At 31.3% G+C, this 26,378-nt stretch overlaps 1 protein-coding gene across 1 annotated transcript in view; it reads right to left on the reverse strand.

The window, feature by feature from the left end:
• Positions 1-481: 481 nt before the first annotated feature.
• The window catches only part of LOC121118796 (ionotropic receptor 21a), a 32,560-nt gene continuing 6,663 nt past the window's right edge, over positions 482-26,378 (reverse strand). The window contains exons 2-11 of the mRNA XM_040713380.2: positions 16,326-16,491; positions 16,104-16,204; positions 15,878-16,044; positions 15,631-15,820; positions 15,387-15,578; positions 14,353-14,508; positions 13,996-14,300; positions 13,779-13,944; positions 13,436-13,717; positions 482-1,027 (exon numbers count right to left, since the gene is read on the reverse strand). Coding sequence (XP_040569314.2) covers positions 791-1,027; positions 13,436-13,717; positions 13,779-13,944; positions 13,996-14,300; positions 14,353-14,508; positions 15,387-15,578; positions 15,631-15,820; positions 15,878-16,044; positions 16,104-16,204; positions 16,326-16,491 — 1,962 coding nt within the window. The 3' untranslated portion in view covers positions 482-790. The remainder of the gene's footprint in view (positions 1,028-13,435; positions 13,718-13,778; positions 13,945-13,995; positions 14,301-14,352; positions 14,509-15,386; positions 15,579-15,630; positions 15,821-15,877; positions 16,045-16,103; positions 16,205-16,325; positions 16,492-26,378) is intronic.

Below are 26,378 nucleotides of genomic sequence, written 5' to 3' on the forward strand. Positions count from 1 at the left end.
ACCCGGAACGGCATGCAAGGTATGTCTATGGTTGACTTTATTAATAACCTAAGGTTAGTCATTTGGTAACGACTCTGTACTTTAAACAAAATAATAAATAGCTATTACTTTTACATCGCTCAAGTCAAGAGGAAATAAATTATTTATAGATTTAGAGACACAAGTACTCCATGGCCTAAGGATCTTATTGTAATATTGTAAAATATTGTATCTAGAATTGCCCAAGAATTAAAATTAATGTAAAATTAAGATAATAAGTTGAAATATAATGTACCCAGGTACAAAAATAAACAAAAAACAATGCTCACATCACATGAAAACACTCTACAATATCCTACTTACAAATACCATAAATTGTGACAGGAGTTTCTCAATTTATTGCAGTTCATACACTATTTTTCTCTATCAAATCTTAACTTCTTAATGATCAAACATATTTTAAAGAATACAATAAAATGATTGACCTTTAATCCAAGAAGAATGAATAGTAGGTTAAGATCTATATTTTCGATAAGTGTTTGATTCGTGTGTTACAATATATTTTTTCATATAATGAAGCAAAAATTTTAAATGCATTTTCAGAGAGAAAAATTGAGATATCTTGTGATGTGACAGTTATGAGACATAATTATTTTTTAATCGAAAAATATTTATATGTATTTTTGTAACTATAATACATGATAATTAGACACAAGAATTAACATTCAAGAAAACACAATATTTATATATAAATTGCAAAACTGATAATAAGTTAGTGGTGTATAGTGAATGGCTCCAAAATTCCCTTGAGTCAATTGTATCTCCTAATGAACTCCGCCCCAAACGCAAGGAAAGGAAAGGAAAGGACAAAAATAAAGAGGAAAAATATTCCTTGTGTATCGTTGAATGTGAGGGGTGACACAGGAGGTCGTTCATCCAGTTCCTTTTTCTTAGGCTTTCCTGTTTGTAGAAATTCGTCATTCATTCGAGAAAAGGTTAATTCTATCCATTTTTTGATGAGTCCCATTTCTTTACATTGGAGAATAAACTGCAATAATTATAATGAATGAAATGCAGTTTTTATTTTATTTCATTCTTAGTTATGACACACAAATAACTAATGGCTGAAAAGTCCCGGGCTTAACATATATAAAATACGGGTTTTGTTTTTTTGTTCAAAAGGTATTTTTATTATTCTCTTTATAGAAGAGAGTCCCCAGAATTTTTTTTAAATTTAAGCCATAACTCAGCTTGAACGGTATTTTTGACTATCAAAAGTATATAAAATTAAAAGACAAAGTTTTTTTTGATCCATTGTTTTTTGGAAATAAGAAAAGGTAGGTATCACTTAGCACAATAACTCACAAACTAACGAACAAATTGTTTTAAAATTTTGACAGCTGTCTTTTGAAGGCCTCTGAATAAAAAACAAACATTTCAACTTTAACCAAAGATAACTTAGATTATATACATGTGAATAAAGGTGTTAAAATAGTTTTAGAGTTTTTTAGGCACTGTAATATAGCACTATAAACCCCGAATTTATTATTATTATAAAACCAATAGAATATGAAAATTAACTTTAATATTTTCAATTGCAGAAGGTTTGGCATTTAAAGTCTTTTTTAATCGCGCTTTTATAGTAAAATTTTAATTCAGAATCATATTTTAATATGATTTACATACTATATAGATAAAAATCAAAAAAAAAAAAAAATTTAAATCACTCCAGCATTTGAAGGAAAAGGTTTTATTCAAATATTAAGTTATCCTAAAAAGTATTATAATACAAAAGTAAAAGGTTTTATTTGGAAAATTATATTATCTCTGCTCCCATCTATTCTCCACCTGTATATTTTCTTCTGTCTTCAATCTTTGTTTCTATTTCCCTTTATTCAGCTCTGCAAATTATATAACTAAGTAAAAATATTATAGTATGTTTGTATTATTTTTCATTACAATGTAAACATGATTATTTTGTGCAAGAACTGTGCAATGCTCTGAATATATATCTCATTATGTGTTATTTGACTTATTAAAACATCGACATTTAATAAATATTCCAAGGATCGACAGATTACGGACCCATCCCAAGGAATGACAGTCCTATTAACCGATTCTAAGATTGGACTGCAACAAGTACATACGGACCTACAATATACTCCTTATAAGGAAATGTATCTTATCCGGATTTGATTTGTACTCAATGTTAAAACATGAGTGAATCCCACGTATTATATATGAAGTTGAATGATTTTTGAATGATGTACAAATTACATCTACATACATAGATAATGAATATTAAATATTACTCAAATACAGTGTGACTTTAAAATTTATAATAATACCTATTCGGGGGTTTAATGATCTGATAAATGATTCATCTTAGAGGAACTTGCGCCAATATTCTTATTATTTGACTCATATATATGTATCTTGAGAGATGTGGGTGGAAGGACAAGTTCTTGGTAGTGTGTGTGTGTATGATGTACAACAATTATAAAAATAACCAGAGCAGCTGTTGAGAGCCAAGGGGTTTGTTGGTAAGGAAAGTACTCCCCAACACGCCTACCAATAAACATACATTAAATTAATGGAAGATATTATGTATGTTAGGTACTAGTGTTGGGCTTAGGTTTGAAAATCCCACAGACTTCATTGAGGGGTGTTTTGCTTTTTTGTTAAATTATTTTCTTATATAATATAACAAATGATATAATTAAGTAAAAATATAATGTTAACATAATTATTTTTTGCTAAGTATGTGCAAATATCTCATACATCTTATTTAGCTTAATAGACCATCAAATTTGTAGGGAAAACTCAAATGACCAACAGTTCAGGACTGGTCCCAAGGAATGATTGTCCTCAGGGCCAACAGGACCGGTCTTAAAAACTAGACTGAATAAATAAAGGCCAGTAAAATACTAGTAACGACGTAAGTTTTGTTTCAACATGGTGAACATCTCTCCATATGAAGTTAAATGACTTGCTTAAGTCATATTCGTACAGCTCATATATCTATAGCGGGATAAAAATCGGACCATTGATTGAGACAGAAAAAAAATTGTTTACAATTTGAAAACGATTAAATTTCAGTTTATTGTTAGGACCAAAATATAAGTCCAAATCGGACTAGGAATAGATAGATAAATAGAGGTCCATAGGCTTTATCAATTTGTTTTATTAGCAAGTGAATTCAAATGAATGTATTACCCATAGGGATGCTGAAAATCATTTATCTTGTTATACTTGTTTTTCATTTATGAATATTAAAATCTTTTTAATAACAAAGGTATAATTGTAGGAATAATATCAGGTTACTTGCTATTTTTTCATTCAGATGTTCATTGCTCTAATTGATGGTTCTTACCCAGGGCTCCTCGGTGCATATTCAAGGGCTCCGCGAAAGATTATATATACATTACTATAGCAAAGTTTCTCTTTATGTATGTTTAATTTTTATACAGTCAGTTTTTATTTAAGAAAATGCATCGAGCGTGCATAAAGGTCCACTGTATAAAGTGCTCCCTTATGGATATAATAAACATATTTTTGATAAAAGAAATAACAATATAGTTGTATTCATGAAATAGCGTAGGTGTTTTGTATATAGCATAGAGCGTGTAAACAGGGAGCACTATTTGTGTTTGTTTTGTTATATAAGATAAAAATGTGAAAGGTAATAAATTTTAGCAGTGGGTGTGGGTAGTTAAAGCACAGCGAGTGAGCTCTCTAGAGACTAAAGTACTCCCTGGGTGATCCCATCATATCATTTTTTCTTCTCAAACTCTTATTATTATTCTATCATTCTTGAGGAGAGAACATATATGTATTTTTTTAAGTATTGAGTAGCTACGTGTGATTCTGCTCATGAAAAACCAAGAGTAACAATGATGATTTGTTGAGGAATTACCTTCCATATTATTAAAGCAAAATTTGTCTTTAAGCTGATGCCCTATTACTCCCGGCAATGCTGAGTACTTACGCTATTATATAATAAATATAACATCTCGATCAAGTTTAATAATAATACAAGGCTACACTATTATATTATCGGGCTTGCTAGAATTTTCAATTTGATATACCATATTGACTGCTAGGCAAGATAGACGGATTATGACGTCATAGAGTATAACAGTAGTACTCTAATAGTAGCAGTCAAGGAAGGTAATATATGGCTACTCCTGGTAAGAGTTATACTTTATCACGTCATTATTAAAAAGCGAGGTGGAAGTTAAACATCAGTCGGAAAAGCGTTATGCTATAACCTTGTATTTCTATTAATCTTGAATTGGAGGACCCTATTTTATGTGTCACAAGATGTTAAGAAATACTATATGCCTGATTTGATTTAACTTTGCATAATTATCAACATGTTTTGGAAAAGTAAAACTAAAAACAAAACGACAGGTTATCAGATAAAGAAGAGAGGATCTCGAGATAAAAGGCCCAATATTAGTTGTTGTTAGCCTATTCTTCCGAAACATAGATTTTGAGGACGTCGGCAGTGAGAGGGCTGGGGCGACTGTAACCCCCCCTCCCTCCAATTAAAGGATTTCTGCTTTTTACAAGAAACTTTTTTCAAAAAAAAAAAACCGTAAAAAATTTAAATCCTGTGGACGCCCTTGGATGAAGTTGCACGGATTAAACACTATAATATTACAATTACTCCATCTAGGGTTTGTCTTTAAAGCGTATAACATATTTTCTTCTCGAGAAACGACCGAGACATGAATCTACTGTAATTGAGTTCAAGAGATTAATTTCTTCCGAGCCCATTGTCTATTGAGCTACGTTGTTTCATATATGAAATTATTGTTCAATGACTGCTGGGAATTGTTCACAATGAAGAAATCCTAATTCAACCAATCAAAGTTCAGAATACTGATTCGATGAAAAGAAGCAGAAAGCTCGACAGCTGACAGCAAACATTCGGGATAACACCGAAGGAAGTAATAAAAAAACCCAAAATATATTTAGTTACGACGAGGGATCAACAAGAAATTACAATCCTGTTTTTTTTTAAACAGAGCATAAGTATCGTTTAAAATCAAACAGAATAAATCTTGAAATGACGTATATAGTGAGACAGCTGACATCAAAATACATTGGATATTTTGATGTTAGCGAGGTAACGCCGTGAAGAATGTGAAACTGTTCGATCAAAACCATCAGTAAAAATCTTTTAAAAAGTCCCTCAATAAGTCTAAATAACTAAACTCCAAAGTTAACTTATTTAAGAAAGAATCATTCATTCATTCATTGTACATATCAAATAATTAATATCAAAGATCGTAGGAGTTTTTATGAATTCGTTGCTCCAATTCAATATATTTTTTTAGCTTATGTGAAGGAACTATATAGTGTATATTTAAGATAAATATATGTATAAGGTATATATATATATATGCACCAGGTGCTTAGTTGAAATTTGGACACTTATAAAAGAGAGAAATAAAAATAACACACTGCTTTATCATAACCATTAAAAAAACTTTCTTGTTATGTTTAAATAACTTAAGTTCAAAGTTAACACATTTTTGAAGGAATCATTCATTAATACATTTTATAATTTATTTTCATACACTCATAATTCCTCTGTCGTATGTATGTATGTATTGACACCCCCTCCAAAAAGTTAACAAAATCATTCGAAAAATTGCCTCTTAAAGAGACAAAAAAAAAAAACACTGTTAGCTCTACTTCGCGCGGAACACAGCAACAGAGATTCGAAACCTGACTTAGGCAAGCAGGCAGACTATTTATAACGTCAATAAGGCCATAAATGACGATATTGATATAGAGAGGAAGTCCATCAGCTTGATGACTACAAGCATTGGTAATGAACTTGGGATTTATTGCATCCAACGCCACTCAACGGTTTCAAATAAGGGTAAAGCCTCAACGCTACTGACTACGTCTCATATTGAGGACGAAGTTGATTCCCTGTATACAGACCGGATCCTGACGATCATGTGGTCCTTTAACAAGATGGTGCTTATATCAAAGGTCCTTTTTGGAGACCAACATTCCATTTTGGCGGGAAGCGATGTTACTTGTCCTTCTCGACACATGTCGAGGACAGAGCCACTGTACAAGGGTACCATAGATCTCGAGGCTTCCGTTGATGAGCATTGGAACTCCATGAGAACCTATTACATTTTTACCGCCTGCCAGTGCTTCCAGAGGTGTATCAAGGCAAATATCAAAGTTGATGGAGGCTACATTTAAGATTAGAAATGAGTTCAACATTTGTACAAAGTTTAGTTCATTGAGCAGAGTTAGCTCCCGAAATTATACTTCTTAAAATTACAGATTCAAAGTGTTTAGTTTTCAATTACACCCTCAGTACCAACAAATATTTGAAATAAAAAATAAATTTGAAAAAAATAACGTTCTTTTGAATAGTACTATATAAATTTAGAACACACAATTTTTGGCAAATAGTTCATGATCGAAAATTTCCTCCTTGTTCTACTAATTTTTGTGTTCATAATAATTTAAAACTATAGCTAATCCATTCTAGAAGGTGCTACATGAAGCGCATAATAAATAATTGAAAACAGGTTAATCCGTTTTCTAACATCAATTTTTTACCCAAATCTTGCATTTTTTATATAAAAAATTCAAAAATATACTAGTCTGGGTTATAAAATATAATAGAACAAGAATAGACATTTGGTAGAGAGCGCATCTTGACCTCTCAAAGTTTAATTTGTGTTATGTATCTTAATTTGTTCAGAAGTTATGGTCTATTTTACGTTATTAACATTCCTTGTGACCTAAACTTCTCAAAATCTAATGGATTCTTACTGTTAAATATACAATTAATCTTCCTACAAAGTTTTAGCAAAATTGAACTGTTACTTTTTCCGTAATCCTGCGTAAAAACAAACCCAGAAGAAGACGTAACTTCGTGGCAGAGATAACAAAGCAAATATAAGTAAAGATATCCTGCCATTTTCCGACAAACTCTAAAAGAAAGGCAAGGGGGCTTGGGATTCAATCGCACCTAAATTTTGAATATTATGTATTAATGTAGATTTTAGATATTTCCCTTGATTCATTATAAATCCTCATCCTAAAATTATAACTATTCCAAATTGAGTTTTTTGTTTATCTCACTAATTGAAAGAAAAATGCCACCCACAGTTCAAACCATTTTCCGTGCACACCCTTGAATCTTTCTCTTTCTTTCTGTAAAGGGAGAATAGAAGGTGTAACAAAAACCTAGTTTTTAATGGTTGTACCTTGGATAAAAATAATAATCTTATTAAAAGGAGTTGTTTAATAAGGAAAGTAATATATATTACGTATTCCGTAAATAGGGAAAAAACCTTTTCCGATGCAAAGAACTATTCAAGTCTTGTGTCTTTATGCTTCTTCCAGTGGCAACAGAACCATAGGGGCTCTTGTCCCCCACTTTTTTAGATAAAGTGTAATATTTATATGATGAAATATTGTGGGGGTGTATGACTATGACATTGAGAGAAAAATCCCAACGAAGTATATACTACAATGTGCGAGGTAAAATTTTGGACTTTTTGATCACGAACAAATACATTAAACTTTTAAAGGAATGAAAAGGAGATCAACATTGAGGCTTTATCACATACTTCTGAATTGATATATATATTTCCATTTTTCAAAATGATTTCTTTGACTACCACCATGACCTCCAACCTAGGATTAAAAGCTCTGCAGCGCTTCTTGATGAAGGCATCACACATAGCCTCCCACTGTTGCTCAACGGAGGCCTTGAGCTCATCAAAATTTCGGTAAGGGGTACCACAGGTTCTCTTCACAACTACACCCGAAATGATAAAGTCGAGGGGAGAACAGTCTGGGAGAAGGGTGGCCAAGTAAAGAATTTCGGGCCTCTCTTGACCCAGTTAGCCTTGCCTACTATTAAAAGTAGTTACCAATGTCGTCGTACAAAAGAGGTCTTCCCTAAATCCTTCACATTTCGTTTCATAGTCCACTCACTGACGTGAAAAGCCTTGGTATGGTACTTCATCGACTTACCCTGACTTCTGTTGATTGCAGTAACTACATTCAACATGATCCCGATTTTACGTCGTTTTTAAAGTTTGACAACTTTTATATGAAAGACATAACGTAAATGGTTAATAGGGACTGTTTAACGCCAGAAACAACTTGTCTGTAGATGCATGGTGCTAGTATTGCTGCAAAACTCAAGTGGGTTTTAAAGGATAATTAATTAAGTATGAAAATATTAGGAAATGGGAAAAATCCAAGCTCTAAGCCAAGTTTTATAAAACAAGAAAATGATGCCGCAATGTAATTTGAATTTGTCGACAAAATTTGACTTCCTCTTAGTATTTAAAATTTGAGGTCTTGTTAGGTTTCGAATGTATGGAGGGGTCTTGGAGGCTATTTTCTTCATTAAACAGTTTTTATTAACGTTACCTAACAAATCTGATCGTAATACTATCAACTAAAAATGTTTATAGATAAAAGATACTTAAGTGGAAGTGATATAGGGTTGAGTCTATAGAAATTATAAGGGATTCTTATTACAACGACAAATCTGTGTAGACTATATGTAGGAATTATATAAAAATACTTTATGCTTTTGGTTGTACCTTAAGAGACTTTAAGGAAAGAGGAGATAAGACAATTGAAATAATAATGAAACAAAAACATGAATCTTAAAAATCTTCACTTTTGATTAAAAAAATGACAAGAGGTGTGACTTTTTATTTACTAAAATTCCAATTATATTAATAACGTGAGTCAAATGATGAAGATAGCGCAAGTAGAAAGTTTTAAACGGATTTCAAAAGTCACAACCCTGAACATTTTTAAGATTCATCTCTTTTGTTTCATTATTATTTCAATTGTCTTGTCTCCTTAAAAACCCACTTGAGTTTTGCAGCAATACTAGCGTCATGCATCTGCAGACAAGTTGTTTCTGGAGTTAAACAGTCCCTATTAACCATTTACACGTTATGTCTTTCATATAAAAGTTGTCAAACTTTAAAAATTTTAAATAATATTTGTGATACTTGGAGATGTTGATTATTTCTCATGTAATATGTAACCAAAAAAAAAATTGTGAAACACTGTACTGGAGCGCCTGATTTAACAGTAGGATGTCCTTCATCGACATCCAGGGAAAATAATTTTTAAATATTGTGAAATTTAAACCTATGACAATGCAAAGGGATATTTTTTTGCTCCATTGGTATGTTTGTCCCCTCTTTAGGGCTTTTGGTATATTATGGTGATTGAGTATTTACCCTATTTGTTGAGCATTCATATCCTCCGCCTCCCTCCACTTTTCAAGATAAAAGGTGGCTTTAAAAGGAACAAAGGAGTCATTTTTACATAAAATCTTAATGATCGGGAGTTCCTCTGAAATCTGAACACTTACTAATTTAAAAATTAATTAAAACTGAGCGATTGAAATTAATTCATATTTCGACATATTAAAGCAATTAGTTACAAAACAATACAAACGAGGTCTCTAGCTTACGTACAAGTCAAGAAAATAACACAGAAACGAAATCGAATGGAAGAAATCCATCTTCTGGTTTGCAACACACTTTTGAATGAGTTTGAGTGAATAATTTGAGTTCTTTTTAACTCCTTTTTTTTAAAATTTTGGTCCCCTTCAGCTCTGATGTCCACACACTCGACTTTATCTTTTGGGTGCATTTCGGGGATAGGCCGGCAGTGTCCTTCATCCAAACACCAAGGCCAACACTGGGACTCTATGACAAAGGACTACATTTGTAGTGGTTGCCAGGTCTTCCCCGCCGTCTGGAAACCATCATTGCCGCTAATGGCAACTACATTTAAGGATAATATGATATCCTGCTACAGTACATACACTGAATAAACCTAACTTCGGTACTTTAATAGCCCGTGAGTTTTTTACTTTTTTTTAAATAAGTTTTCAGTAAGAGACTTTAATCGGATAGTTATTTTACAAATAGAAATGCCTAATTTATTTGGCAAAATGTCTTATTTGCTTGTTATGGATGATTTAAATAACTTTTCATTAAGATGTTTTAAAGGGAGAATTATGTAATACAAAAAAAATACAAACATAAATATATATATATTATTTTATAGCTGTGGATAATTATTTGATTAAGTAATTAGTAATTGGCAATTCTGAAAATTATCAAAATGAATTGAAAAAATCGTTTTTTTCTATATTAGATTATTAAGAAAATAATTTTTTTAGTTGTTTTTTTAATATAGTGTCAACCCAATTTTGGCAATACCTATTTCGACGGCAAACGCACGTTTATCACTACTCCTACGCATAATAACTATTTCCACCAAAAAAATCATAATCTTGTCTCTAGAATGAAACATCATCTACTCAAGCTACAACTTCTACAGCCTGATTGCCAATCATTATAATCTGGAGGAAGTTCTATTACTACACCTTGTATTATTATACTATTCCATTTCGTGTTAATATCCTTTGAGAAAAATGTGAAACACAAATTAATGTCAATGATCTGTGTAAGTCATAAAAAAAAATGTAGGTAAATTTTTATGAAGCAGATATGAAATGGTTTTCGTGACTCTTATGGAATTAACATGAATTTCTATCTAGATTAAAGATACAAAATTCATGAAATGTGAATAAGATTTTTATTAAACAAATAGAGAGATCTATATAATTATTTGAATATACGATTCTTTGGCATGTTTGTTATAAAACTCTGATAAGTGATAACTAAAACATACACCTTCAACGAAAAAAAAACACATTTAAAAAAATGCTTTAACAGGATGAAGTCACTCAAGAATTTTTTTTATATATAACACTAGGTTAATAGTTAATTGAGAAGTCCTAGTGAGTATTTCAGAGACAGATTAAATAAAGTTAGACAAGTTGAACATTTCATTACAACACTGTGTAGAAATTTAATTTGTTTATCTTTATATAAGTTATCAAGAAAATAGTGCCTGAACCCGGGAAGAAAGATGGGGGTAATTTACCAGATCATAGTGGGGTTCTTCAAAAGGAAAATGCGCCTGCTCACACCCCAAAGCTGATCAAAGTGTTGTGTCAGTCCTTAATAAGGACTGATACAACACTAGGCTCGGCAGTATAGTGTTAGTTTACAAAACAATAATACATCATTGCAGTCCTTTTATCAAAACTGATTCTAAGGGGGGCATTCCAAATTCTAGGGGGCGTTAGGCCCGTCACTAACATTTTTCTTTGTGGGTAGACTAGCTTGAGTTGACATTTTTTGCTTACCTTTTTTTTTAATAATAGCCCTAAATTTGATATGAACAAATTGTTTACAACATTCAGTAATATGGAGGGTACATTTAAAAGTAAGCTATTCTTGAGCACAATAGTTACAATAATTTAGAATGTGGTCAAAACTCTGTAATTTTAATGGAATAAAGAATTATATTTATATTTCAGATGGAGGTACACAAGCATCCGTTTTGGGGGCACGGCTTTTTTAGTGCACCCCTCCCTCCTTAGTTACGGCATTGAAAGTATACAATATTTCATTCCATTTTATGTTGACACTGATATTTGGAATTATTACGTCTATCAATATAAAATTAAAGGTTGCTTGAATTAATTTTATATTCAAAACTTATTTGCTTCTTCAGAGACCAAATTATTGATAGTTATATATAATCAGCATCAATTTTTAAACTGATATAAAATATAATAAATGAGCATTCAAAAGTTTGAATGATATTATTATATTATGCTGTAAATTAAAATATGAATTTGACTGGTTCATTCGAATTAAAAACGTCGAAACGTGATTGGTTACATTCATATTTTGTAAACAAGCCCTATAAATAATAAATTGTACTTATCACGTCGTTACATTTATTATACCGTGCAACTTTTCTTCAAAAGAAACAGAAAAAGGCCCAAAATCAGTTGTTAGTTAGCCAATCCTTCCCGACAACGGAATTATTATTTAACAATTCCTTAGAACTCTTCACAGCTTAAAAAAAGCTAATTATAATTTGACTAATCAATGCTTTGAATACTGATAGAAGGTTATAAAAACAGAAAAATACAGAACTGACAACAAAATACAGTTTAAATTATATCTATTAAATTATTTCTATAAAAATGAAACGAATGAAATATTTATATCTGTACATAATGATAACAATCACGGATCTCTAGAATTTTTGGGATATTAGTAATAATTCAACAAATATGAATGTATAACTCTTTGTATAAAATTGTGACCGAATTAACTGCAAACTTCCTTTTTAAAGCACTTTAACATATATATATGCATTGCTATATATAAATTAACTTTGTAACTTTAATAACAAATCAAGTATGCTGTTAAACTTATCCTAAATTTCACAACAAATGATTTCCGGCACTGATTCTTGCCGTAAGACACTTGTCAGCAAAAGAAATAAAAGCTTCTTCAGACTGTCTATATGTTCATATTTAATAGTATACTAACTTTTGTGCAAGAATTTTTTTCTATAATAAACGAGTGCTTCTTAGATTTAATAAGAAACAGCATGTTATGCAAACATTAAAAAAAGAACAAAATTTTAATTCATAAAGTGAGAGGTAACGTTGCTGATAAACACTATAAATGTTGCGTTACATTCATTTTTCTATATTATAAAAGAATTAAATTTTGAATATTGAAAATCGACAATTAACTCGTTCCTAAACATTTATTCAATTAAAGAGGGTCCGACCTCATGGAACTTTCTAGGACCAAAAAAAAATGTTATTTAAAATCTGTGCTGTACAGTGATATTTGAAGTAATAAAATTTGTAAATGAGATAAATTATTTTTCAAAGTCTACTTTTACTTTTTCCCCTTTTTTTTTATATTACCATAAGGACAAAAAAAATATTTTATTAATCAAACATTATTTGAAATAATGTATCACATAAAAAATAATTGTAACATTTAATTTTAATAGAGTATTTACATAATTTTAAATACGATCATTCTAATACAGAAAAATTTAAATACTCGGAACTTTACAAATATTTATTCAGCAACCTTTTTAATTGCAAGTTTGTATAATAAGTTATAACTAAAAGTTTTGAGTCTGGCATAAAACCAAATACTTATCCCCTCCCCCTATGCAAAATTATACAGTTATATTATATGAATATATCTAGGGAGAGTATGGACTAACTCATTATCCAACTACAAAAATAATTGTGGACCTAAATTATATAAAAAATCTGCCATATGGAGGGAATATTCTGCACTATACGGAGAGTCAGACTAATTCCTAACACAGTGTTGTGCGAAATCTGTCTTATTAAAAACTGCATAATGCAGGAACCTTTGGTTTTTGAATATGGTCAGTAGTATTTTCTTTTTTTTAAATTTTATTAGCATATTTAAATCATGAAACTCTATTTAATTAATTCAATGCAAGTAACAAACTATAGTTGGACCAAATGTACACAAATTAATATTGATATTACCTTATCAAATATTTTTTTCCAAGGATTAAAAGGTTTGAAGGCCCATCCACTATAATTATTCATAAAAATAGGATGAGGTGACATATATAACAGGGGATCTCCTCCACTTGTTGAAAATTCCACTTTCAAACCTGGAGTCAATCCATTTTTCCAATCGATTAGAATCATCTCACCTTTGTACACGGGCTCAATTTGAGGAAGAACTTGATATTCGAGTACAATTTTATCTGCCCAAATTTTCTGTACAATTTTGTCTTTACTTTGGGCCATGATGCTCTCTTCCTGAAATAAATAGGGGAAAGGTTGCGTAATAATTTGTTATATATAAACATCCAACTTGTACCAATTCTCCATATAAAATCATTCCCCATGGAAGATCATTTTCTACGACATCTTCTAAGGTATTAATGGGGTTCGAAAAAGTTGGTGTTGTTAAATATGCCTTAAGCTCTCCTCCATAAGCCGCTGACATTACAAAGCAATAGATAAACCAAACTGCTATTGCCCATCTATATAAATTTTAAAGTATTAAAATGAATGAACTTCCGAAATTATATAACCTTAAAGCCCTAGCGTCATGTGACTTTGTATCCCTTGTAACACTTTCACCAACAAAGGTTCCATACGAAAACCAAAGAGAGCTTTTCATAGTCGACCAAGACTCTAGTTTACCATGAATTATTTTTTCTTCTTGTTTGGATATTAAAGTAAAAATAAGAGCCATTATAATAAACGTAATGTAGACTATAAGCCATACATAGGGTTGAAATGGCATTATAAACGCAAAGTATTGTGGAACAAGAGTAGGTTTTCTAGAAAGTGTGACAAGGTAATCATTTTCAAAATGAATGGTTGGATCAGCAACCTTAAAAAGAAAATATATATCTTTTATTACTTAGTTTTCCAACAATACTTACTAAACGTCGAGGATAATTTTGTAAAATAGCCGACATGGCGAAATCCACTTTGCCACTTTTTGCATACTCCATGGATCCTGACCATTTCCCATCATCTTCAATACTACCCCAGAGCCCATCAGGTGGATTCCATATTTTATATTTAAAATTGAAATTCTGCAATATCAGATAAATCGCTCTTAATAAATAAGTATGACCTAGTATTCCATTAATATATGAACACCTTGAATTTTAAAATTCAACAAGATATAATTTATTAATTAAAAATAGAATTTCTACAAAATTAATGCTGTACATAGATGTGTGTCAGAGTTCTCTAAATCATTAATTTAGCCGCCCTTAGCGGCAATGATGGCTTCAAGGCGGCATCGGAAGGTCTGGCACCAGTCCTCTGTCATGGCGTCCCAGTGCTGGCTTAAAGTGGCTACTCAAAAGGTTTAATCGAGGGTGTTTGCATGAGGGTTGTAGGGGGCCAAAAGGGGTGTCAAAAAAGAGTTCTAAAGAATTCAAAAGACTCATTTTAAAGAATCTTGCTAGAGAGGAGATGGGTATCTTTCATTTTTGATATCCAAAGTAGCCTCTCTACCTTCACACCCCTCTTTCCACACACTTTTTTAATTGCTCTCTTGAGAATCTGTTGTGAAACCCCAAGATATGTTGCATTGACCCTCATTGACTTGAGGAATTGGCCTGGGAGGCTTTCTTTAACTCACTCGGACCCAGTTTAGCTTTTTTGAGGTAGTCCTTCTACCTCTACAACGTTTCAAACTTGTTGACGTCGTAAAAAGTGGTCCGAAAGACGCCCAACTGCTTGGAGTGCGCGAATTGAAATTCGTTTTACGATCAAGTTTCATTTTCTTGATTTGTACGTAAGCTAGATTGCTCAAATTTGTTATGTTTTGTATCTAATTGTTTACGCTTTAATATTGAAATATGAATTGATTTAAATCACTCAACCTTAATTAATTATTGAATTAGTAAGTGTTCAGATTTCAATGGACCACCCGGTATTAAAAAATTAAATATTTAAAAACCTTTGCTGCATTATAAAGTATGTCTATTTCAAACCCCCAGTAGTCTTTATATGTGTTATTTTTGGATTTCAGTGGATCACTATTGTCCCGTTCAACACCAGTTACATGGAATGAGTACGGAAGACCAATTATTTGTAGCTCATAGTTGTTGAAGTCGTTATAATTTGGATAAATTTGATCGAAGCTTTTTGCCTGTTAATAAAAAAATGGAAAAATAGAAGAATTAGATATTTATATAATTTACTTGAGTGGATGGAGTCCATAGGAATTTATTTATTATTTTATTGCCTTGGAAATGATCCACGTTCAATACAGTATAGGATGATTGAGTACCAATATTTTTTTGAAAAACAGCAACGCTGGGGTGCTCTAATACTCTTTGATTAGAGAAAATGATGAAAGCCTGATCAGAAGATTCTCGTAAAAATATGATTCTATGATTTTTAATCAATATATCAGGATTTATTAACTTTTAATTAATTGAAATATACTTTGTATCTGAATGATAGATTCCTCTATCCGTTTTTTCATCACAATAGTCCATGACTGTCATTTCCATAGCCTTTAAAATGGACTGAATATTTTTTACCATTATAATAATCAGATGACTATTCTTGTAATAGGGAATGAGCATTCGTCGTTTGAATATTTTATTTTCCTGGAATAATTTATTAAATAAAATTACTTTAATTGGAAGAATATTCAATTTTTTTCTACTGGAATTATTGCGAAGGGATATGTAATATTTGGACTCTTTTCACTCCTGTAAATTGGGCAGTCATCTTTTCCCCAATCCATTTGTATTTGTAAAATGGTAGCTGTAAATTTAAAGAATGATTAGTAAATAATAAAAAACTTATATAACATACTTAATGATGATCAAAACTCTTCAATTAAATTGTCCTAAAAATACCCACTAAATAAAAGAAGACATTTTACCTGGATCAAAATTGCTGATTGGAACATCTGCCTCTGACATGGAACGAATAAATTTGGATTGATCTGCTGAATCACGATCAGAAATAAATACAAGTTCCCTATACTCAATGCCTAATATGTTTTTTGCAATAAGTATGACATCTTCAATAGATGCTGTTTGTAGCTCCTGAAATCAATATATATTATTATTTGAAATAAAGAAGTCTCAACTCTTATTTATGTCTTAATCTTTTAACTTCCAGACCCCGAGTCCATCCATTTAAATACAAAAATAGATTTATAAATTCAGTGCCGGTTTAGAGGGGCAAAAGGCAGAGTTGGAAATTTGTACTGGGGGGGAGGTTTGAAATTTGTTCTAGGGTACCAAATTGTATTTATTTCCATATTACCTCACAAACTCCACCTATACGGGAGCATTGCAGGTACTTTTTTTTTAAGAAACTAAGTTTTGAATCTTATTTTAAATTTAGAAACAAAATCTTGATCCTATTTTTGATTGTGATTGTTTTATTGATATTAAGTGTCGATTTTTTCAATAATGTTTCTAATACTGTGACCATCTAAAAGTAATTATAAATTTAAGGCTGATGGCCATGTGAACTAAAAAATATAAGCTGGAAAATCCCTTGGTTCTATTTGATGATCTGCAAAAATCTAAGTACCGGAACCTAGTTCGTATTTTTTATCTTTTATAGTCAACATTCTCTCAGATACCATTTTTTTTTTTACTACATAAAATACATGGCGTTGTAAGAACATGAAGTAAAAATTCCGTATAAAGTCAACATTCTCTTCCTCTTTTTACTACTGTTCTTCTAATCAGTGTTCTGAACGTTGATTGGTTGAATTAGCTAGTTTTAAACTGTGAATAATCATCAACAATCATTGAACGATTTTATGCATTTTTTTCTGTTTCTTTTTGGATTAAAGAACGCGTGATATAATTAAGTTAACGACGGGAGGAATTCAGGAGAATGAAGAATTACCATTAAGATTTTTCCTTTTTATATGTTCAAATGGTAAGCGGGCGATAAAAATAATTATAACTAGGATTGCAATACTATCAGCTTTTTATCCAAATCTATTGCAAAACTTCATTAGAAGGTACAATTTTGAAGAAATTACACTCCATAGAAATATAACATATCTATATAAATTTCGTTTTTTAACATGCGCTTTATGATTTTTTTTTTTATTATTATTATCATTAAATCCAAACATCAATTTATTTGTCGGATCCTATTTTTGATTGGGATTGTTTTATTGATATTTAGTGTGGATTTTTTTAACATTTCTAATACTGTGACCATCTAGCAGTAATAATAAATTTAAGCATGTGAAAAAAATATATATAAGGTGGAAAATCCCTTGGTTCATGATCTGTAAAAATCTAAATACCGGAAGCTAGTTCGTATTTATCATCTTTTGGATAATAAAAGTTTACTTATACCGCACTCCAGTATCTCAGATCCGGATCCGAGATCCGTCCTATCTCTACTTATGTGCATTGTGTACAACTTTTAGTAGAAAAGATAATAAACAAATATGACTCATCAAAATCCAAAGTCAGTATTTAGTGAACAAATGCGTTTCTTTTGAACAATGGTGATTGTGCTTACTGCCTATGTAAAAAAGTACTACTACTCCCTAAGTCATAATATTATGTACCAAATACCTGTAATATAAGAAAGAGGTAAAAATCATGTAATATCATTTCATAAGTAATTAAAATCATTCAATTGCTCCATATTATGTATTTAGATTGAAGATAAAGATAATTAGTTTTATTTTTATTTTTGTCAAATAATGAGAATATCTATGACGAAATTATTTGAAAGTAAAATGTACAGATATATGTGGTATATAAAAACAATCTTAAACAAAAATCAAGAAAAGGGGAAAATCCCAACCTATTTCTTACTTCATATATATAAGGGTGGTCCGAAAAGTTTCCAACCTCAACATGAAGATGACAGCACTCGTAAATTTGGAAAATTCCGTTTTCCTGTCGGTCCTTCCTATTTTAGGTGCACATAACCCCAAAATGTATAAAGAAGGATTATACAAATATGATCACTCACCTCATAGGGACAACTACAGGATAGGAAGCCTCCTTGACTTCTCACAACTTCTTGGTGATAGGTCGAATAATTAAGCAATGACAGGAAACACATCAAGACTACCCGAAATTTGAACCCTACACTCCGAGTATTATTACTCTTTCCACTTTGAGCAACAACCAAGTTAGGAGAGCCGTTTCTTGAATAGTCCTTGAGAATACCCCGAGATATTTGATAAAAAGACGTCTGGATTAGTTAGGTATCATCCCCGACCACCCTATTTTAAATAATGCAGGGTGTGTTCCGCGAAATCCATATACAAACTCAAAATAAAAGTGGTTTTGCTATAAATTATCTACAAGCTCTTTATTTACAAATAATAAGACCTCGAAACCGCCGGAGAAATAGTTTACCTTTCGAAAAATGAAAATTAAATCATCTTGCTTCTATTCTATTCTATAGTTGCCCCAGTGTGGTCTCCCTCTGTATGGGACCAGAAAGTTTAGTGTTGGGTGCTTTTTTGAATGATGCTCACAGAGAATGATGGACCCGACAGTGAATGAAAATATGATGTTGGATTGCATTATAACATATTTCCTATTATCAATTTATCAACATAAACAGAGTAATAGTCCCACGCCGTCCTTAGTAAAACATTGACAAATACCCTTTGCTTATTCTTCTTTTATTGTCTCATTAATTGTATATTATTTATTTTAAAACTCGTGCTTACTTTGTTAAATCAAAGTTAGACCTATTTTTTTTTCTTATAACTTCTTACTATTTTACCTAGGAGTCATTGAGGTTCAAAATTTTATAATGATGTATTAAATTATTATCGCTCGGTCGAAATTAAATAAAAACACTTACAAGTGTTATTATTATAAATATTTCTGTATCTTCTCGAATCATCATTTAAATAAAAGAACAAATTTGAATGTAAAACATGAAATAAGCAATGAACTAAATGATTTGATTATTTATACGGGATACAATTTGCATAGATCTGATTTATTACCTTCATTAATTATAAGTATGAAAGAAGAACAATAAGGAAGGAATTCAATTACAAAGGAAAAAATTTAAATTATATCATTGTAATCGATTATAACTTTTGAAACAGATAATTATACATCTGATCCCGGTATCGAACACATATTTAGTCCATGAGCTCACTATTAGGCAAAAAAAAAAAAAAAAAATTGCCGAAGGACAATTTTCCAAACGGATATTTCACCGAAGGACTTTATGGGAAATTTGGACAAAAATTATACGATTGTGTATTGTAATTCAATTTAAAATTATTGTATGATAAATAGGTATATTATATACCGAGGGGTCCATTAAAAATCTGAACACTTTGAATTTTAAACTTCTACAGGATATAATTTATTAAATAAGGGAATTTCAACAAAATTAATAATGTAAATAAATGTGTTTCTCAGCTCTCTTAATCATTAATATAGCCGCCCTTAGCGGCAATGATGGCTTCCAGGCGGCTGTGGAAGGCCTGTCACAAGCTGTGAATGTAGTCATCTGTCATGGCGTCCCGTTGCTGTCTGAAAGTACCTTTATGACCTAGTTGTTTAGATGACGAACACTGCAGGCCTTCCCCTCGATATGCACCCAAAAATGTAATCGAGAGGGTTGGTATGAGGGCTATAGGGGGCCAAAAGTGTCAAAAAAAGAGTTCAAAAGGGTCTTGTAACGGAAGAGATGGGTTTCTTTCATTACTCGTGTCAAAAGTGGCCTTTCCACCCGCACAAAGCTATTTTCACCCACTTTCTGATAGCTCTCTTGATAATCTGTTGTGAAACTCTGAGATCTCTTCCATGGACCATCATGCACTTGACAGGATTGGCCAGGGCTGTTTGTTTTTACTCATCTTTGTCCAATTTAGCCTTTTTGATAGAGCCCTTCTTCCAATTCAACGTTTAAGACTTGCTGACGTCGTAAAAAGTGATCCTGGAGACACCCAACTGCTTGGAGTGCGCGAATTGAAAGTTGTCTATCCCGCTCAAGTGTCATTTTCTCGACTTCTACGTAAGCTAGAGAGCTGAGGTTTTTTTGTTTTGTAATTAATTGCTTATGCCTTAATATATCGAAATATGAATTAATTTCAATAAATCAATATTAATTAATTTTATTGGATTAGTAAGTGTTCAGATTTCAATGGACTACCCGGTATATCATATAGGTCAATTAATTAGTGTTCTATTACAGAAAATTATATGTTTTTAAATTATATTCATGAATGGTCATTATATAAACATAACACAGTCGTATGTAGTTCGAATTAAGCTCGAATCTTTACCTTTAAAGTACTTCATGAAAATATATTCGACACTTCATATAATCATCTAATTATGGTTAATTGCAGTACTTATGGTAGGGGCCAAATCTATGGGAAAGTCACAACTCTTAAGAAATATTAAGGGTGTCCGTCAATCCAATATGAATAATCCATCATGTTGAATGATTATAATTAATTGATAATAGACAAGTGATAAGCAATTATTCCATTCGAGCTGCTATCTTAAGATGTATATATATATATCTTTTTTTAAGTACTACAATTGTAAAGATTCGAACAAAATATCACTGTTTTGTGTTTATTTAACGATCGTTGATTAATATAATTATTTTTAAAGATATTTTTCTGCAATAGAAAACTAATTGATTCAATGTTAAGTCGCTTTTTGGTGGAGCAACGAGCAAAGTAGAACTATACCTAATTGCCTAAGGACCCTTCCCAATTGTCAACATCGTTTGTGCTTAGGTCAATTTTTAATGGAGTATTGAGGAAAAAGGTAACGTACAACTATGAAATCATACTCCAAAAAATGCACGAAAGATTATACGGTTAATGTTTTTTTACAAAAGTTTGTAAACAATACCTAATTATCATACAATCATTTTAAATTGAATTAAAATATACCGATATATTAAAAATCATTATTCGTCCAAATTTCCGAAATGGTCCTTCGGCCAATTGTAAAAGAACCATTTAATCATGTTCATGAATAATTACTCATCATTAGAGCCACAGAAAATATGACTTAAAATGGTTGCAAGACTTTTTGTAGTTGGCAATATGAACTGTGTTGTTTATTTCTCAAAGCTGGTATTCATGCTTGAATAGAGAAAATTTAAGTATATAGTAGTGTTCTCACGATTAGGGCTCAGACTTGTGGCCTCACAGATTTGCTATGTTTTCTTAGGACTTGCCTAAGTTTAGTGCGATTGCCGAGTTCAACCTTCTGTTTTGTATTATTCAGAAATGTTTATTAAGGCCCTCGTCAGTCTTGCACAATAGAACTCTTCAAAAATTTCACCTTAGCCCAAGAAAACTAGCATTGAAGGATGCAATCATCCATATCAAGTATGGACTTCGACTCTAATGAAAAACAGCCTTTGACACTTTGAACAAAGATTTTTCCATGTAATCAACGGACACTCGTGCCCTTGTATACATATTAGTGTCAAATGTCAACGTCTCAAGTGAGTGTCCAATGACTTTTCTCTGCCATAAATTCCCTTTTAAATGACCAGAGGACATCAATGAAGGAGGACATTCCAAATTCAATCCTTTTCTTAAGAACAAACTGTGATACGTAAATACGTGTTGGTTGCTTTTTCTTATATAGCATTTTTAAATACACATAATTGAAACGAAAGTGTTTAGTTTTGAAAACAATGTTTACCCTGTGGTTTTAGGAAAATCAAAACTATATTATTTAAGTTCCTTCAAAACTATTATTTAAGTTCCTTCAAAACTATATTATTTAAGTTCCTTTGACTCACCTACTTTGGGATGTTGACCACTTTGCTAAGTAAGAGTGTGTAGTTGTTTTTTTCTTCTTTTTTTATTTTCATCGTTTTGCCGTAGTGTTCATAAAGATTGACAGACACTAGACATATTGCAATATACGTATACATACCTATATCTATGCAAATGTGTGAGACTTGCCAGAATCGGGACTTGGACTTGAAATTCCTGTTAGATTCGAACTTGGTCTTGAATTTCAAGTTGCCTTGGTCTTGAAGTTCAAGTCAGACTCGGGACTCGGACTCGCCCTGAAATTTCACTAAGTCTACAGCCGTGGTCACTAATACAAACTTTGCTAAATTTTACAACTGGTTTGAGTAAAAACATAAAACAAAAATCGATATTTTGCATTTTCGATGCATTCACAGGAGCGTCTGCAGGGTTTTTGTCTGGGCGGCTAGCTAAGAAATTTGTGGTCTTTTTAATAAATAAAAAAATCTTATTTTTTATAGAAAATACTTTTGTTTGGTGTGCTTGGTTTTGTGTCAGAAATATCATGGGCATTATTTTATAATTTGGTGAAGCACTGATTACAATCCCAGTTAAGTATTATAACGTTTTAAAAGCGTCAGAATCCCAGGACCACTATAGTACTGGTATACCAAACAATACAAGTATAAAGTCTAACTAAGAGTGTGGTTTCTCATGAATTACGGTGAGTAACAGTGATAAAAGGTTGGATAGTTATGATAGTCATTGTTGAACTCAGAGTAGAATATTAGATTTATGAATAGTTCTTCCTTATGTCATATATACCTATGAAGTTGTGTTTATTTCATTCCCCTCATAGCGGATTGTAACTGACCTAATGAAATGTCATGACATCTTAGGTGCTCTCTCCCAAAAATTAGTCAAACTGTGAGAGTTACCCTGTTATTTTTCCGTTTTGTTTTTTTTTAAATCATAAAAAAAAATTCTTAACAAGGCAGACTTTTTTTTTTTTTTTTTTTTTTTTTTTTTTGGTAACATCAATTTTAAAAGTTATTTTCAAATAGTTCCCTCTCCCTTGAGTTTTGTCGGTTCTTTATTTATTCAGTCTAGTCCAGTGTTAGGACCACTCCTTCAATTTTTTTTCTTAATGATGTCGATTCTTTATTCAAGCAAAAATGAGATATATATTATGAGTATTGCACATATCTAACAAAAATAATGAAATATTCTTGTTTTCATTATTAGGCAATATCAATTGTTATCCCATATCCATACCTCAACTGTTTGTCTTAGTACGGAACTGATTAAAAAAAGAACAATTGAAGTTTGAGTGACACCATCAAAGACCGAACTTTATAAGTTTAGAACTGATATGACCAAGACCGAACTGAGACTGAATTGAATGGGACTGTAGTCCTCAGTCCTAAATAAGGACCGACACTACACTAAGTTTGAGTAAATATCTGTGAGGATCACTACTATTAAATAAAGTATATAATCCAGTAGATGGTAGTAAGGATGTTATTATTATGTAACTATCATTTAATTTTAACTTATATTCGTATTCCTCCTTTTAAAGGAAGGTTGACATTTTTCTCGAAGATGACATATTGATCATTAGAATAATTAATATATATGGTGAAACTATTCTTGATTTATGGCAAATTTTGTAGGGCTACAATACATTTCTTTATTTTTATAGATATATGTCAAAAATATATCTACCTTAGATTAGGGTAATCCATAATTCTTTTAAATGAGTTTTCGTTTGTGAGCCACGGGACTTTGCTAGACATTTGAAAAAAATATTGCTCAAATAATTATTGTTTCGAAAAATCATTTGCAGAAACTCCAAAATACATAGGGGAACAATTAGAGGGTCATAAATACCACCAATGAAATTAAGACAAAAATATAATTTATCTTTGAGTGCAAAATCCAAAACTGATCTCAGTTTTTCTCTGGGTCGTCAGGTTTTAGAAATATTTGAGATTATAGTAATTCGAGACTATTATCGTTCAGAAACATTTTTCATCATCAAAACAATTACCAAATTGAAGTAAGATGTATAAAACTGATATAAAAAGGTCTTTTGATGATAAAAATGTATTTATTGATTCTGTGTCCTCTTCTGAACTCGATATATTTACATTTTTAGGCTGAAAAATGATGAAAAACAAAACTCTTCTTGAGATCATTATAACTTATTCATCATTCATAGTGATCAAGAGTAACAAAGCTCATATTACAGATAAATATTTCATCTTTTATTGAAAAAAATAAGGATCTCCAAGGACTTTAGTTCGATTTGGTATTCATTGAGTGATCTCATTTATTAAGTGGGTAAACAGGCAAATCGACAAAATTATTTTAATATTGTTTACGGTTTCAATGTCATCATAATGACGTCAAAGCCCGTAATAATAATATAAATATCATAACATATTACCGCGCTTCCCACAAATTCAAATAAAATAATTATTAATTAGATATATTTTGAATATTAAAATTCTCTACTCAACATGAATAGATCTCTTCACTCATAAGTCATAGCTGACTCTATGCGACTCAAACCTTTTTTCTACGAGCATATTGAGCCATTTTCAGCCGTTATAGATCATTTTCAACTTACTAAGTAGATCCCCTTTTAAACTCCAGGCATCTCAGTCGTCATTATCAGCCTCCCACTTCTAACAGGGAAGCTGTCCTCTAAAAACCAAACCAACCAATCTACTTGTATAGGCCACCTGAATAGTAACACTATTGCTGCACTAATTCAAATAAAATAATTTATAATATTAATTAGGTATATTTTGAACGCTCGACATATTATAAATGAGTTTGAGAAAAAGAAAAGATCAATGATGGACAGTTTTGATGAGAATAAGATGCTGGTTAATATATATAAAGAAGTTGAGTGTAGAAAATTGTTTGTTGAACTTTTATTTATTTTGCTATAATCTTGAAATAGTGATCCTATAAACATTTTTTTTAGTCGAAGAACTGTTGGATGATTTATGTATTGCTTTTAATTTATGATATGTATTTTACATACATAGATGTAGGTTTAGAGAAAAGGAAAAAAAAAACATTAATTATTCGACCAAACGACTTTAAATTTGGGAATCCATGGCATGTGTTCATGAAAAACTTTCGTTGGCCAAGAGGAATCCACTTATTCGTCTCCTTACCTCAGTTCTTCTATTTCTTCGGAAATAGTTCCTACATGAGTTTTGACAAGCTCTTATTCTCATTTAGAGGGTTATGTCAAATCAGTTCAACTCTTGTAATATGTTTCTTTATTGACCAAGATCTGACTCATACAATTATGGAAGAGATCATATCGTTTTGTATCGTATCTTTCAAGAGAATATATATATATTAAATAGCGTTTTTTGTATGACAGTCATTTCGAGGGTCTTGAAATAAAGTTAACAACATTTAAATGTAGGAAAAAATAAAAAATATGACTGTTTCTAACATGTAAACAAAATAAAAATATAATTATTTACTTTTAAAAAATAAAATTAATTTGAATTGCTAAATAGTGATAAGTACCAATATATCATAGGCAGAAATATATTATCATTTTCAGGTTTTAATGTAAAGGGTAGTTCTTTTAAACGTTCTCAATTTTCTCTGGCCTCCTACCGTCTCCCTACAAACTAGTTATAATACACACACATTCATGGAGAGTAAGTACAATACAAAGCTACTCTACCATATCCTTTGCTCATTTATTTGCTTCCTCCTTACAACAACATACCCCGTCTTTTTTAATAAGAACAAAAAGAGTGTGCTCTTTTGTGTATTTTATACAATTTTAATAATAAAATAGACAATACATTTTTGGTTAGAGATGTCCCTTCCAATTCTTGATTGAATCGACAAAAGTTCTGCTTTTTTTAAGGAAAAAATAAAAGATTGAGAGGTATCCCGGCTAAGCATTGCATGCCATCGCTGACAGCATTGACGAAGTGTCCAGTTCAACTGTCAATCGTGTTATCTATGAAGACTTACGGTACCACAGACATGCACGACGAAAGAGACAGCTTTTAACCCCGTCGAATAAGAAGAAAAGTTTCATCCAAACTAAGGTTTTAATGAAGATAAAACAACCGCCTCCTATGAAAAAAAAAATATGGTTCTTCTCAGGAGGCTATATTTCTGTCAAATACAGAAATATAACTTGAGAAACAACAGATGAACGGCAAAACGTCCTTACAACATTAC

This window comes from Lepeophtheirus salmonis, chromosome 5, assembly GCF_016086655.4.
Source record: "Lepeophtheirus salmonis chromosome 5, UVic_Lsal_1.4, whole genome shotgun sequence".
NCBI classification, from domain to species: domain Eukaryota; kingdom Metazoa; phylum Arthropoda; class Copepoda; order Siphonostomatoida; family Caligidae; genus Lepeophtheirus; species Lepeophtheirus salmonis.